This window comes from Hylaeus volcanicus, chromosome 5 (assembly GCF_026283585.1).
Source record: "Hylaeus volcanicus isolate JK05 chromosome 5, UHH_iyHylVolc1.0_haploid, whole genome shotgun sequence".
NCBI lineage: Eukaryota > Metazoa > Arthropoda > Insecta > Hymenoptera > Colletidae > Hylaeus > Hylaeus volcanicus.
In genome coordinates, this window is record NC_071980.1 from 29,796,639 (window position 1) to 29,812,980 (window position 16,342).

The window sequence follows — 16,342 nt, forward strand, 5'->3', positions numbered from 1 at the left end:
CGAGGCAACGAGGCAAAAACAATATGATGATTGACACGTTTCACGAGGCAAAGTTACGAGTCAACAACTCGTACATTTCTATGAAATTTTATTTTCCACTTGCAACTTGTCGAGTTATCGATTCAAACTGAAATACGATTGCAGCGCTAGTAACGGAGAGAATCGGAACTAAGTGTGCTGAAAGTCCCTTTGTACCATACATTTACGCGGGAAATGAGATAAATGGATTCTGAAGTTGATAGAATAAATGATACGCGGCCTACCCTGTATATTCTACAATCAAGCTACTCGTATAATGAACTATAAAAATAATACATAACTTATATAATTTATAATTACATGTTAAATGATACATCGAGTACTCGAGTCCCAACGCGTGGGATTTATGTATTTACCCAGTTTAGAATAAATGGAATAGTTTCGAAACACTAATGAATTTCTACAATTAAATAGGAGACACTGCGGGACGCCAATATTCGAATCGACCTGATAAAAGAAAATGGCTACGATTTGTACTCTAGTGGCAAGTTTAGGAAACGTTACACCAAATGCGCCCACTATCGAGATCTTGCTGAATTAACAAGATGACAAGCATTCGACAGTAGACTACCACAAAAATGGCGCTCGCTGAAGTTTGCGGTCTCAATTCATTTGTTGATTTTAATGCAACACGCGAGAAGAATTATTTTTCACAGGAAATTCAAGCTTACAGCAGGAATTTCATTAACAATGCACAGCTGGCTGTACCACCCTACGTAAACGTTAGTAAATTATTTAAGACAAATTTTTTGCTTGTTCGTACCATTCTACATTTAAATTTGCTACATCATACTCTTTTAAATGTTTTTGATTTAGCCAGCAGAAAACTTGGCTCGCCTCACAGAAGGAACAGATGAAACTGGGAAACATATCAAGATTAAATTTGATCATGGAACTACCACATTGGGTTTTCAATACAAAGGCGGTATTGTTCTTGCTGTTGATTCACGTGCAACAGGAGGCCAATTTATTGGTATATTTTAAATATTTACGTGAGCCCAACAAATCACAGAAAAATCTATACAATCTTTTTTATAGGTTCTTCCACTATGAAGAAGATTGTCGAAATTAATGACTATCTTCTTGGAACTTTGGCTGGCGGTGCTGCAGACTGTGTCTACTGGGACAGAGTATTGGCAAAAGAATGTCGCATGTATGAATTGAGAAATAGAGAACGCATTTCTATTGCAGCTGCTAGCAAACTTTTGTCTAATATGATATATAATTACAAAGGAATGGGATTGAGTATTGGTGAGTTTGTACTTTGTAAAGTAACCAATACTTCTCTCTCTTTTTAATAAAGATAGTCAATAAAATATTGATTAACAGGTATGATGCTTGCTGGATGGGACAAAAGAGGACCTAGTTTGTATTATGTGGATTCAGAAGGTACTCGTACACCAGGGAAAGTTTTTAGCGTAGGATCAGGATCAATCTATGCATTTGGTGCTCTAGATTCTGGTTATAATTGGGATTTATCTGATGAAGAAGCTTATGAACTGGGCAGACGATCCATTTACCATGCCACCCACAGAGATGCTTACTCTGGTGGTATTATAAGAGGTGTGTAATGATACAAACAAAAAAGTATCGGCAGTATGCATGTAAAATACTAATATATTTCTCCTTTACAGTTTATCATATGAAATCAACAGGCTGGGTACATATTTCTGATGAAGATTGTAAAGACCTTCATTATAAGTATGAAGAACAGAAGCAAAAAGATGTCAACTAATAGGAATTAAATATCATTGTACTCTGTCAAATGTTTCCTTTAATAAAATCGATTTCTATAAACAAAATTGTTTGATATATTATACAAAAAACCATTCATGTATTTTCTGCATTAATATTCTTTTCTCAGAAATACTTTTTTATAGCTAGGGAAACTTGAAAATAATTATTTACTAGGCATATTAATTTAACACTCGTTTGATAATTATTTCATTTATAATATAAATACTTCACGGACATGAACGGTTTTCGAATTGTTTATGAAAAGAAATGATTTTTCTATCTAGAAGAGAAATAAATTAAATTTTGATTAGTCATATTGCACGTGAAATAAAATTTGTCCGAAAGTGAAACCGAGTTGTGTGACGCCAAGAAATAAGAAAATTAAGATATTACGTTTATAACTACTTTATATAGAAAGCAATATATATGTAAATAATACGTGCTATGTATACAAATGCATGTATATACATATGTACACACGTGGATGAACGCGAACGAAAAGTCGTAGAACGTTGTTGTTTTCTTTCTTACGCGTTCAGTGTTTACTGATCCTTCGACTTTTCACGTTCCTTTGACATTCAATAATGCTTGTACGACAGTCATTGCAAATCAAGAAATTTCTAAATGTTAGATCAAATTATTTATTAAAAAGGAACACGCAACAGACAACGAAATCCAAAGATGAATATAACCTAGAAACTGTTTTTTCACCTCATAGAGAGAAAAAGCCGGAAAAAGAACAATTTCTGAAGAGTTTAATCTTAGGAAAGTTTGATCAAAGTATTCTCAGTTATCCTGAAGCGCAACCTTTTCATAGATATAAAGAATTTTTTAACTGGTTGAAGCCAATTGAAGATTATATTTCAAGTTGTACTGACCCAAATAAAAAGTTGGATAAAGAAAACCTTCTGGGATATCTCAGGGATCTCGAGGTATTTCGAGCTTACGTTGACGAAGAAAACGGTGGTTTAAATCTGTTGGAAACAGAATCGTTAAAACTTATAGAAACACTTAGTACGATACCATGGTTGGGTACCTATATAGTAAAAAATCACATCACACCCATACAAATAATTTCAAAGTATGGCTCAGCCAGCCAGAAACTTGAATATTTACCAAAAATTATGAGTGGTGAAATTATTCCTACAGTATGTATTAAAGAAGATAATAATATGACAAATATTAATAATATCAAATGTGAAGCTGTGCCAACCGAAGAAAATTCTTGGTCATTAAGTGGTAAAAAATCATTTGTTGTTAATGGAACGAATGCCAATCTTTTCTTCGTCTTTGCACATAGTCTAACAGGAAATATTTATAGCCGAGAATCAATATCTCTGTTTCTGGTTGAAAAAAAATTTGGAGGTGTAACTTGTACTGAAGTACATGAAACAATTGGACGTCATGATATACCCACATGTACAATAAGATTTGAAAATACATTGATACCTAATAAAAATGTAATTGGTGAACCCGGCAAAGCACTTGACCTGATGTTAGACTTGTTAACACCTGGAAGACAAAATATATCTGCACAGGCTATTAGTATTTTACGAAATTTCATAAACAAATTAACAACAGATGTCACAGAACTAGAGCACTTTGATAGAAATTACCATGAGTTTGGTGCTGTAAAAAAAGTAATATCTGATTCAATGTTTTCTTTGTATACTATGGAAAGTATGGCATATCTCACAAGTGGATTAGCAGATGCATATGAAAATGCAGATGTTCAACTTGAAAGAATCATTACTGAAACATATTGTGCAAATCAATGTTTGAAAGGCATTCAATTAGGATTACAATTGGTGGGTGCACAGAGTTACCTAAACAACAGTTTTTATATACAATCATTTCATGATGCCTTAGCTTTAACAACAATGGATTCAAACAATGTGGATGCAAGTGTATATGTAGCTACAAATCTCTTCAAACATTTGGGACAATTTGTGCATAACCATGTATATAAAAAGCGAAATGCTTCTAAATTTCCTATTTTTGCTATTATATCAGATTTCTTAAACTTATCTGCATCTAAGATAGAAATTAAAGCCAATGTTCATCCATCATTGAAATTAGCTGGTTATTTTCTTGAAGAAGCTATTAAATCATTTAATCAAGTTACTCAAACACTACTTGAGCGCCATGGAGCAAATATTGTAAAGCACCAAATAGAACTCATCAGAGTCACTGAAATGTTGACAGAGATATATGCAGGAATTGCTAATTTATCACGTTCATCAAGATCATATTGTATCGGTCTTCGAAATGGAGAGATTGAAAAAAGTATGACAGTGTGTTTGTCATATGGTTTGATAAAAAATGTGACTACTATTAAAAAAGAAATTGAAGAAGAAGAATCATTGAATGCAGATTATGTTCGTGTAAATATGAGTGATACGGCATACCAACAACGTAAATATCCGTTGGAACATCCTTTAAGTAGGACTCTTTAAATGACTAACCAATACAATGCAGAGATTTCATTGCATTTTAATTTTACATTACTATTTATAAATCGGCTTTCATAGTTGAAATATACATACACATGTATATATACATAAACGAATTTTGTTGATATAATGCTGTATAAATAAATACAATAAATTATAGAATAAGTAAACATATTTCCATTAAAGTTTCTGTATTTATGTATGAATAGCAATGTACAGTTTTTCTTAAACTACATAAAAATAAAATAACTTTCACAACTGTCCTAGTATACTCTTTAAAAAGGTATATGGAATGAATTTGCACCTGGAATTAAAACTTTATTTTTATGCATCATTCATTATCAGGAATTCTAATGTATATGCAGAAGGATGGACGGTATTTTGCAACCAAAACGATGTAACTACAATTTCTCTAATATCGAAAGTTTAAAATTCTATTAAATTTATTTCAATTGTACTATCACTATAACCTCTCTGCTTGAACAATAACGTGCTCTTCCCTGTATAAATCTGTCGCGGACCAACAACTTCTGGCACAAGTATAAACTAAAACAGTACCAAATTCAATTTGGAAATTCTTTTCAGTTCGTGGTTGAAGTATTAATTTCGAAATTAATGTAGGTAAAATTTGAAGTTCGAATGTCATTTCACTGCCGCAATGTCGACATCTTCCGACACATCCACTAATAGGATACAATAATAATGGCATAGAATTGTCTCGTGAATATCTGAAATATAAAATGAACTATAAATTTAAAAATATTGCAATAATATACATGACATGTAAAATGATTCCTTACCGCAAAAGCTGACCAGGATTCTTTTGTATTTGAGAAACAAAGTTGTGAAACATTTCATCTCCATGCATAGGAATGCTCTTTTCATATTTCTCTGTAGCTGTTTCTGTAGTCTTGCTTTCGTCCAAGTCTGCTACAGATTTTGTAGATAAATCTGGATTCCTGTATTGGTATTCAAGGAGTAAATCACAAACATGTTGTGGTACATCTGTACCACGATCTTCTTCTTCCACAGAAAGGAATATTTCAACAAATGAAAATTTGGTTTCTGTGTTTGATTCCAATTGAATAGGAAAGGGAGTTACATCATGCAACAAACTAATTAAATCACATTGAGGCTGTGTTGGAGTATCGATGCAGACAACTTCACTTTCTTCTCCATCAATTTCAGCGGATGCCTGAGGTGAATCTAATCTACCTACAGCACCTATTCCAACTGGAGATTCTACACTTGCTGGACTAAAATAAATTAAATTTGAACAGTGACTGCATACATTTCTGAGTGAATTAAAAAAACAACAGGCACCTACCTATTTGCATTAGGATCATCAACATGTAGTACAGATAATTCTTCCCTGATATTTTCATCTATTTCTCTTCTCAGGGAAAAATTCAATTTTATAGCATTGTTGCTCAATAAATTATTCCCATTTTTTTCAGAATTGTCATTTAAATTATCACCCCAATCATCAGCATCCGATAACCATGACGTTGTTGATGGCACATTTACACTGCTACTGTCTAAAGCATTTGTTTTACATTCGTCTTCTAATACTTGCACCCTTATACAAGTCCAACTTTCATTTTGATTCCAGCAGTTTGGATTTATACATGCGAAAATATAAAGCGTTCGATGATACTTAGAATTATCTAATGGAACATACAGCTGAAGTGCCAGGAGCTGATGTAATCCACATAATCTACATTGCGGTAACGACAATGTAGTTTTCTCGTGACAGTTCTACGAACAATAATGATATACTTAATTAGGTCTACGCTATAGTAGACCTAATAGTTATAACGTTACAAATGTGAAATACTTGGCATGATTAAGTTAAAAAGTGATGTATCATTTTTTGAAGAATTTAGTTACAATTTCAAATTTGCCACGCGTTCGATTTGATTGGCTTTAAATGTAAAACAACCACTTACTGGAAATCCGCCGATCTTATTTGTCATAAAATTGATACTGGACCGGTGCTTATCAGTAACGTATTCATCTTCGTATCCCAAGTATACTTTCGTCCGATTATCACAAGCCATTAAGTCTGATTAAAACTATATTTCTTCATTGGAAGACTTCGTAGTAGGACAAAGAATACTTCAATTCTCAATACAACGTTGTATTCAGCGGTGGACAGCTGACAAGCATCAGTATCACAGTTCACGCGTGCGCTTTTAATAGTATCCTGTTCCATTATCGATTTTGGAATGCTTCATGTATAAGCAAATATTACGTAAAAAAAATCATCTTTTGTCCTTATAATTTACTCGTAATGCGTACAATACAGGCTACATTATGAAATTTTCTGATTGAATGAAAAACGAATCTGATTATTCGTTTCCATCTTTCGTGAATTATACGAATATTCCTAATTCGTAATTTGGAGTCCACACTTCCGTAGTGGATGCCTTCGCAAAGGCCGCCGCTCAGTAAGCCGCTCTGTGAGCGGGTTTTAATTTTAGTGGCGCCATCGGTGGGCAAACGGCCAAATTTGTAGTAAAAACTAGTTCCCACTGTTGCTGCTTGATGGCGCTACTAACTAAAGGGTTTATTACCTATTGCTGCATTAAATAACTATTTATAAAAATGATAGATTTGACCTAAAAACTAATATATTGTAGCGTTATGGATCAAAGAATCGTATTAACTATAAATTTACGAAAAATAAAGAATAATTGAGCAAAAGCATTGGTGGCGCTATCTTACAGGGGCGGTGGGAACTATTTTCTACTACAAACTTGGGCGTTTTGCCACCGATGGCGCCACTTATTTTAAACTCGCTATAGAGTGGCTTAGTGAACGGTGACCTTTCTGGATACACCCATTCCATCCAATAACAGCTCTCGTTCCTCAACTAGAGAATCCCTAAAATAGTTTCTAATACAAGGGTCTAGACAGATTCGAATTGTTACTACAAAAAGTTTTCTAGCTTTGATTTATAATAATAATCACAGCGTCGTAGTAAAAGAGTCCCTAAATGAGAATATATAAAGGTATCAAACAAAGTAATAAAAATAAAAATACATGTATCGACCCACGATAAGTCGATCTACGATACATTTCTAACTAGTGACAATGGGCCAATGCGATTCCGTAGCAGTCACGTGGTTTTATTTACTCAAATTTCTCTGCGCTGGATAAACTATAGATGTCCATATAGTACCACAATAACTATAAAAAAGATTAACAAACACATTTCGTCGTGTGTCTGTACATCGTTCGTTCTCTTTGCCTACCTTTCTAAAGATCGCGACAATCAATTTAAATCGAACAACGAATTCAGGGTTTCGAACTATTGGCTGGGTTGTCCAATTTTAGTTTGTGACGTCATGCGCAAAACAGTTCATTCTTTATCCCCTCCGTATATCTATCCAGCTGTCTGTGGTTTGGCAGTCCGGTGAACGAATTTCACAGGGTGATCGTTACGTAGGGTTTATGCTGGTGGCCTTTTCCACGAGCGACGGTGAAAATTCAAGGTGTCAAAATATCGATAGACGATCGAGTGCCAATCGAAAACCTGTTGGGCAGAACTAATTTTGAACAACCTATAACGGTATTGTACAGATAGGGTGGCCTTCGGACTGACAAAAGGCAAAGACGTACGCAGCAGAAACAACTGGCGTTCTCGTATATGTGACGAGGTCGTCGAAGCTAACCGTTGTGTCGGAGCTGTGATTACTTTTATTGAAGTATAGCATTAACGTAAGGTGTGGACGACATCGTAAACGTTCTAGAACTATCCGTATCAACGATTTGGGAGCGACAAGCCCATTCGTGAGGGATGTCTACCCCCGCAAGAAGGAGACTAATGAGAGATTTTAAGAGGTATCGTGCATCTTAAGATTCTTATGTCATGACTTTTGCGTATCATGTACCGCCATTATAAATGGTATTTTGTATTCACAATTTCGCTCGCTTGTAACCTTTCTACGCGGCCAGAACCGTTTAACGGGACGAGAATCGTATAGGAAGGTTTATACGATGCTCGAACGTCATTGTGACCCGTCTCATGAAGAAGTTATTATTAGGAATCTGCAATCGTTTACTGCGTTTCATTTGTATTCCCATCCAAACCTTTCGATGGTTCGTTGACGAATTCGCGAGGCATTTTTCGTCGCGATTTCGGAAATGTTGAGGAAATCGCGGACGGATTGTGATCGAGAATCGTTTTGTTTATATTATGACTTCTCCCTATTGATTCTCATAAATATTAGATTGACCTGTAGTAACCTCTCTTCAGTTGAATAAGTACTCGTTTTAGAAAAACAGTATGCATTGCTGGTGTGTTTACTTTTATTTTTTTTCCAAGTAAATTGTTGTATATATAATCAATACAAAAAAAAAAACAATGATATCTAGCTGAACTAATACCATTTAATATTGTTAATTATCAAGTAATTTATCGTATAGTCGTATTTATATGTAATTCTTATTACTTTTTGCTTTGGTTGCTTTGTCTTGTAGTATATATAACAAGTGATAAGATGCATAAAAACATTCAGACTTGCTGTTGATGTATGTATAGAACATCATTAAAACATGTTTTATATCAAAAGACATTGATGTGACATTGAGATTCGTAAGAAAGCTAAATATATACTTACACAAAGCAATCTCTTTGATAAATCAAAAGATTTTATGAAAGTTGTTTACAAAATATTCCATATTACAAATTGTATCCATCAAACACATTCGTATGTTTTGATGGTTCATAATGAAAATTTTTTGTGAATAGATTACAGGAAGACCCACCCACTGGAGTATCAGGAGCACCAACAGACAATAATATTTTGATATGGAATGCAGTTATATTCGGGTAAGATAAAACAAATGTAATAATTACTTACAATTACTTTCACTTGAATATTTTTTTACATTAAAGCCAAAATCAATTATTCTTTTAGACCACATGACACTCCATTCGAAGATGGTACCTTCAAACTTACAATAGAATTTACAGAAGAATATCCAAATAAACCACCTACAGTGAGATTTGTTAGTAAGATGTTTCACCCTAATGTGTATGCTGATGGAGGCATTTGTCTTGACATACTACAGAATCGTTGGAGCCCTACTTACGATGTCTCTGCTATTCTAACATCCATACAGGTACACCAAATGCTCATTAATCCACTTTACTTTATAGTTCAATGTGTTAAAAGTACTTGTTTATCCAAATTTTTATTTGTTTGTTTTTTATTTTGATTGTTTTTATGTAAAGTCCTCATTTTTGCATGTATTTCATAATTACATATTACGCGTTGAATTTCTTACAAACTGATGATTCATTCAGTTTGTAACAGTAAGTATAAGGGAATATATGATCGGTATCTCTTTAAAAAATTAATTTAAAATATACTAATAATAAATAAGACACGATTACAATTTTTTCTTGTGTTATTTTTAATCCTGTAATACAATATTATTTTCTCGTATAAAAACTGCAAATATGTTTTGCATGGCAGTTACTTAATCTAAAATAAAAAAATAACTAATCAAATGTATACATTATTATGCACATCATTGAAATAGAGTATGCTTAATTATTTTGTTGTTTTACGGGGAATTCTTTGTTTTCTCGTGTTTCTTGTAAAAACCATAAAAATTCATAAGTTTTTGTCTTAACAGCGGTTGCAATTCAGCAAAGTCTAGTTCATTAAATCCAAAATTATTTGCATATATAATGTTAGTGTACAATTGTGCTTGTAATTTGTTTACCTGACCACAAATGTATTTCTAATCACCAATACCAAGTAAAAAATATCATCTACTTACAATTACGGCCATGCATCATAAGAAAAAGTAATTGAAAACATTGTGTAATGAGTACGACTTATGTGGTTGCAGTCGCTGTTAAGTGACCCGAACCCGAATTCACCTGCCAACTCTATGGCAGCACAACTGTACAAAGAGAACCGACGCGAGTACGAGAAGCGAGTGAAGGCTTGCGTGGAGCAGAGTTTTGTGGATTAGTCGCAGGCGTTTTCACGGTGCTGTCGCAGCATCAATCAGCCACCTACAGCCATCAGATACAGTGGAGAACGTGCAGCCTTACCAAGGAGCTAACGCTAAACATTAGCATGTTTCTTCCTAAAGCTCTATTGAACTACCACGATGTGCAACATTAGACCGAATTTTTACAATGTTGAATAATAAATTATTATAAAATTGTGTATTTATTTATTTCGATATTCGATAACACGAAATTAGTAATATTAAACATTAGAGGATAATTAATACTTGGCGCTTTTGTTCCTGTGCTATGAAGCATTGCTTTTTCCAAGCACAGAATTATATTTCAATTAAAATTTTAGTACTTCATATAGTACGTAAATTCACTTATACATATTACATATATACATATATGCATATATAAATAAATATATATATATATATATGTATGTATATATACATACACATAATAAATGCATAATTTCACTTTATAGTTTAATGGTTTTCTTTAACCTTTTATGCTATTTACAGTTAGAAGAAGCCTATGTTATATCACAGCGATATTTGTGTGTTGTAGGTACTTAAATTTTATAAAATATTTGTTGCAGTCCCTTTTGGATGAACCAAATCCAAACTCTCCAGCCAATTCTTTAGCGGCACAATTATATCAAGAAAATAAACGAGAATATGAGAAGAGAGTAGCTACTGTTGTTGAACAGTCTTGGTTGAACTTTCAAGAAAGTTACACAGAAGATCCCCGCTGACATTAAGTATGATTCATTCAATAATTTCATACGATTCCTTTGGGTACAGTTTCCGGTATCGTTTCTATAAATTTGGCGTGAAATACTTTCTCCCGTGCCGTAAAAGCTATACATCAAATCCTCCATTGTTCTACAAAAAACCACTTCTATACTAACTAGCCATTGATGCTAATTCAATTACTTATAAATAAAAAAGATTTATTTTCTTTCGAATGTGTTTCAGATACGTAAAAATGTAGAGCACTGGAGTGATGCGAAATCGCACTGTGAACTTACATATGTGATCATTACCTATAAGTATATGTAAAATGTGTATGATTTTGCTCATTATAATTAGAATTTAGGCGCATACACAGCAAAATTCAAAAAATAAAAAAATATACGTATAAATTCCTCTTTGCAACATTAATTTACATTATAACTAACAGCTGTATTTAAATGTAAGAGGGCCTTTACGAAATAATTTTTAAACCGTTAAAAACTCAAATATTAACGAAACACCGCCTACTTATAATTCTACGAAAACAGATCGAAAAATAGTTTGCTTTTTCTTGAACACAGAAGGTAAATACGTCAGTGTATAAATAATATAATACATACAATTAAATACAGTAATTAACTTTGTGAAAGGATAACTATTAAATATTTGTAACTTGCTAATAAAGCTGAAACCACAGTAGTAACAGTATATACTAATTAGTATCCTTTCATTATAGCTTGTTAACCTATCAGAAAGGAAGGATAAAAAGAGTAAAAATGATTATCGTAATAAAAATCAGTAAGTGTAATGGAAACGTTAAATTTATTTTTTATAAACATGTTTCATAAAAAAAAGTTTGTATAATTATGCAAGAGACAAATTGATTTTATAAAACAATTTGTTTTGCTACTTATGTTCATACTCAATTACGAAAAATGATAGCTTGTTAAACGTGTACATTACATACTAAGCAGAATTTGTATTTTAAAAATACATTATTTTTATATACAACAAATATTTTCATTCTAACAGAAAAGGTACATAAAACGAAATTGGACATACGAGTGTTGTTTAGAGATTCAATAATTTTCTTTTGTACATGTATATGTTATATCAAATACATGATAATCACTGGTAGTAATCTGTAACAATATTTCCTATACAACTATACATTTTATAAATAATACAATCAAATTTTACCAATGTTACTTAACATATATGATGATAATTATGCAATAAAATCATATAAAGAAATTATTAAACTAATTTATTTATAACAATTTATATTACAAAAAAATTACTTCCATTTTTTGTTTAATACTGCTATGCTATTTAAATTGTGACAGGCATATATTCATGATACATTATTGCTCAAAATATGTAGAGGACCAGCATTTTTTTTTTTTAAGTAACAAATAGAAAACAAATTTTGAAACATACATCAGCAAGATAACCTATTTCATAGTTACCATTTAATATTTTCTTGTCACAATATTTACAGTAGTGAATATTATACAAATATAATTTATCTTAAATTATAGTTGATTAGATGATAGTTCACACGCATATCTATACAATAACACATTTAACAATGAATCAATTTCATTCAGTGTTTCATGAAACTTCTATTAAATTTTTCATTGGTTGTCACAAGTCAAACAGTGTATTTAATGGAATCTTAAAAATTTTACTTAAATGTACAAAGTACGTTTTAAAAGATTTCTTTCGTTTTAATTAAGTCTTCCAAAGTTTAAATTTCTCACCAACTTCTCCTGCTACGATTTCTCTTCTTTCTCCTTATTATACCTTTCTAATTCTTTTAAAAATTGTGCTTTGGGCTTCATAACATTTGGTCGATCTCCTCTACATTTTGGACAGAACCATTTACCTTTTGGCTTAGTACTTAAGGAAACACACGAAAAATGGAACCACTCTATAGGACATAGATCATTATCACACAATATCATCTCCCCATATGATATTTGGTCGCACAGACAATACGTTGGTTCATCTGGATCTATCGCAAGATCATCTTCTGGGGGTGGTGGAGTGTCTTCACGATGTTGATTTTGCTGATTACCTTGTTTAGCCTTCCTTTTCTTCTTCTTACCAGTAGTAGTAGTACTTGTTTTCTTTTGATTCCCATTGCTTGTATTAGACAGAGAGTTAGAACGTGTCTCTGTCATCACAATCATGTCTAATGCATTAGAGGACTCAACTAATGTCTCTGTTCTTGTCCTCCTAGCTCTTTTGGTTTGTCTTTCAGAATTATTTGTATTGCCAGAAGTGTTTGAATTAATATTTGCATTTGTTTCACGAGTGGATTCGCTACTCTCTTGTTCTTTTCCAAAATCTGTAAGGAGTTCAAACATAGAGAAAATATTATAATGTTTTAAACATCCATAAAATTAATACAAACAAAGGAACATACCAAGATTACGATAATCCAAGTCCAATTGCCTGGATTTGTTTTCTATGAGATCTTGAACTTGCTGAACAATTTGCAATTTTTCATCACCTATTTCTTGGGCAGCAATCAATGCTTGTTGAACTCTTAAAAGTGCTCTTCTTCTAACTGTCATGTCTGTGTCATTTCTCAATGCTTCTTGTTGTTGATCCACCTCACGTAGGTATGCTATATGGAATTAAGAAAGTAAAGGTAATTTGTAAGTTCCCATAAGCAATATAAGTCATACATATCAGTATTAAGTTACTCAATAACAGCATAACACTTTAAAACATAAAATCTGTTTCTAATTTATATTCGCTGTTTATTCCAACAATGTATAGAAATTTATTTTAATGTTTCGTAACGTTAATTACTTTGACAAGTGGCATCAAGTTCTCGGAGCCGGGAAACGTGTCTTTGTAAGTCGTTTGGTAAATTTTCCACACAGTCCAAATAATTCTCGATGTACGTTGCGGAATATAGAGCTTCGACTACAGCTTGGTTTAACATATTCACTCTTTTTACGAATTTCCTTCAACGGTTAAAAAATATGAAAACAGTCCGATCGCTGATAAAATCTTCGAAGATGCCGTGACAACTTTTCTAACGTTTAGCAGCATTTATACAGATATGTTTATCAATTAATTTACAACCATACCAATCTGGTTCAATCGAATCGTAACAAACGCAAGTAAACTGTTGTGAGACTTTTTTTGGATACTCCATTTGTATTTGTCATGAGAATCAAACATGGCTGCTGGACCCATGAGTGAGTTCAGCCAACTACTTTTCGAAGAGAAATATATATAAGCATATTATAAATTTCAGTTATTGAATTCCAAAAATGTTTTATGAACGATTTCAATAAAATATCATAACATACGTTTGTCATAAATTCAAATTGTAGTTTTGTACTGAGTATTTACAACAGAAATGTAATATAAGAAATCGTACTTATGAAAAGTGTTATTATCGAAAAAGTAATAGTGTCGTAACTAGCATTTATAATTAAATATTTACAAATATTTCTAAACTCGAGAGTGGTTACAAAATATGACAATGAAATGAGCTTAATAATGGTTGGGGATATTTGTGTTTCATATAAAATTGATAACCTTTGTTTAATCGCATTTTAAAAGATAGTTTTTTAAAGGTTGTAATTGATGATGTATAATAATGAATATGAAATTGTTCGATTATACAGAAACGATTGAGAATCAGGAATTTAAATGCTGATTTGACTAACCATTTGACGTCAAAACTTATGGCACGGACTACCAATCCCGTCTCGCAATCCTATTTGATTTCGTTCGGTAGAAGAAAGAGTCGTGTTTGGGTCTCGTGTGCCGCAAAAGCTGGGTGACGATTGCCGCAAAAATATTCGTCTCTTGTTTTCAAACTTTGGAAGAAAATGACGTCCACAGGAACTTTCCAGGGATTCGTCGACGATAAAAAGAAATCTAGCAAGTAAGTGACATGCTACTATTCACGTTCTACTGTAATTCGCACAAATATCGCATGGGAGTTGTTTCCTTTGTATCGTTGGTGGTTCATCGTTTAGGCATTTTATGTATTTAATGAAATAGTAAAATAACAAAATACGTCGTATGAAAATGAAGAATACATATATCCTTGAAAATTATCATCGAATATGTCGACAAAAGATTGAATAATTTCTGAACAGAAATTTTATTATACTGTACATACTACCATTTTTCGTCATTTGTATAATTGAAAAAAGTATTTACGTTGAAAATATATATGAGAAATAATTATTTGTGGTAATAGCAACGGAAATAAAGGAATAGCGTCTTATTGGTTGCTGACTTTTTTTGTTATGCACCGTGCGTCAGTTTGAACCGGTCATAACCGGACAATCCTTGATCCTTTTTTGCACCGGCAGTTTTGGCAAATCAGGAAAACGAAATTATTTTGATGTGTTTATGTGTAATATAATGCAGCAAATGTTTTCTTCATTCAAGCATACGCGAATGTCAAAAAAATGTACACAATATTTGCATTATCTTTGTGTTTATCTGAACGATAAACACAATCACGCGATAGGGGTTAAGTACATACGCGTTGTCTGTGGCAAGTCACTTTCGTTGTATTTAATATCATACTAATTCTAATGCATGTCAATATTTTCATGCACTACTGTAGTTAGTGCAATATAAATTTTACAATTTATGAATTGAACTCTAAATTTAATTCATTTTATTCGTCGAAACATTATAGGATACATTTCGTGCGATTTCATTGAACATAGCATTTTTTCAATCTTTGAAAACATAAATACTATTTGTCTAAGTTTGTATTTAAACAATCAAACATAACATTGAATAATTTAATTGTGTACTTGATACTCGTACAGTCGGTAACGTCTTAGGCAGTTATAAGTTCGAGGAAATGGCAATAGATTGCGTTTTCTGTACCATTCTCGGATTAACTTTTAGAAATGGAATCGTTGCATTCAATTCAAAGTCAATCCCAAATTAAATCAAGATTTATTCAACCTATTCAATATGATACAAAAAATGATAATAAGAAATAAAAATTTCTAAGTAATTCTAAATTACGTATTGTAAAATTTCATCCGTGTTCGATCATACAAACTGCAAGTGCCATAATTAAGAAAGCAGATCGTTTACATAAGCCTTTCTTACATTGTAAAGTTTTTGTAAGTGAATTTACTCTGGCAGGTGTCGCGTTACGGTCCGACATTTTATAAAAAAAAAATTCGCGGTTTACCGCGTAACGGCTAAACATTGCAACGCATGTTTCTAATAAACGGGTCGCCAGACTTCCTTGTAGTAGTGATAAGACAGACGATAGATAGCCCCACTTTTATACTGTTGTCAAACGTGTAATTTTAATGGCATAAGACAAATACGTTGAAATTGGCGGACGTCGTCCTGTTATGATAGCAGCTGGAAACGACAAACTA

The 16,342-nt window shown here is 32.5% G+C and overlaps 6 protein-coding genes across 9 annotated transcripts in view; 4 read left to right on the forward strand and 2 right to left on the reverse strand.

The window, feature by feature from the left end:
* Window positions 1–577: 577 nt before the first annotated feature.
* Window positions 578–1,841, forward strand: LOC128876801 (proteasome subunit beta type-5). The gene is made up of 5 exons (XM_054123489.1): window positions 578–761; window positions 856–1,012; window positions 1,078–1,290; window positions 1,369–1,602; window positions 1,674–1,841. The coding sequence occupies exons 1-5, from the start codon at window positions 618–620 to the stop codon at window positions 1,772–1,774; spliced, it is 849 nt and encodes a 282-aa protein (XP_053979464.1). The 5' UTR covers window positions 578–617; the 3' UTR covers window positions 1,775–1,841.
* A 262-nt stretch (window positions 1,842–2,103) lies between these two features.
* LOC128876790 (complex I assembly factor ACAD9, mitochondrial-like) lies at window positions 2,104–4,490 on the forward strand. Its single transcript, XM_054123463.1, has one exon. It carries the CDS (start codon window positions 2,361–2,363, stop codon window positions 4,230–4,232), a length of 1,872 nt encoding a protein of 623 aa, XP_053979438.1. The 5' UTR covers window positions 2,104–2,360; the 3' UTR covers window positions 4,233–4,490.
* On the reverse strand, window positions 4,404–6,438 carry LOC128876795 (programmed cell death protein 2-like). Its single transcript, XM_054123482.1, has 4 exons — window positions 6,179–6,438; window positions 5,557–5,987; window positions 5,030–5,485; window positions 4,404–4,957 (listed from the first exon to the last, which is right to left on the reverse strand). The coding sequence occupies exons 1-4, from the start codon at window positions 6,287–6,289 to the stop codon at window positions 4,693–4,695; spliced, it is 1,263 nt and encodes a 420-aa protein (XP_053979457.1). The 5' UTR covers window positions 6,290–6,438; the 3' UTR covers window positions 4,404–4,692.
* Window positions 6,439–7,496: 1,058 nt separating this feature from the next.
* On the forward strand, window positions 7,497–11,645 carry LOC128876805 (ubiquitin-conjugating enzyme E2-17 kDa). Of its 4 annotated transcripts, none has more exons than XM_054123499.1 (5): window positions 7,497–8,075; window positions 8,986–9,066; window positions 9,155–9,359; window positions 10,811–10,972; window positions 11,190–11,645. In XM_054123499.1, exons 1-4 carry the CDS (start codon window positions 8,032–8,034, stop codon window positions 10,964–10,966), a joined length of 486 nt encoding a protein of 161 aa, XP_053979474.1. In that variant the 5' UTR covers window positions 7,497–8,031; the 3' UTR covers window positions 10,967–10,972; window positions 11,190–11,645. The 4 variants fall into 4 exon arrangements, with proteins under 4 accessions (XP_053979474.1, XP_053979475.1, XP_053979473.1 ...); XM_054123500.1 differs by having other exon boundaries at window positions 7,497–7,726; window positions 7,815–8,075; window positions 10,811–11,645; XM_054123498.1 differs by having other exon boundaries at window positions 10,811–11,645.
* A 100-nt stretch (window positions 11,646–11,745) lies between these two features.
* LOC128876799 (inhibitor of growth protein 1) lies at window positions 11,746–14,190 on the reverse strand. Its single transcript, XM_054123487.1, has 3 exons — window positions 13,770–14,190; window positions 13,378–13,581; window positions 11,746–13,299 (listed from the first exon to the last, which is right to left on the reverse strand). Exons 1-3 carry the CDS (start codon window positions 13,903–13,905, stop codon window positions 12,722–12,724), a joined length of 918 nt encoding a protein of 305 aa, XP_053979462.1. The 5' UTR covers window positions 13,906–14,190; the 3' UTR covers window positions 11,746–12,721.
* A 492-nt stretch (window positions 14,191–14,682) lies between these two features.
* The window catches only part of LOC128876802 (microtubule-associated protein Jupiter), a 54,278-nt gene continuing 52,618 nt past the window's right edge, over window positions 14,683–16,342 (forward strand). The window contains exon 1 of the mRNA XM_054123491.1: window positions 14,683–14,862. Within this exon, the coding sequence (XP_053979466.1) occupies window positions 14,807–14,862 (56 nt within the window). The 5' untranslated portion in view covers window positions 14,683–14,806. The remainder of the gene's footprint in view (window positions 14,863–16,342) is intronic.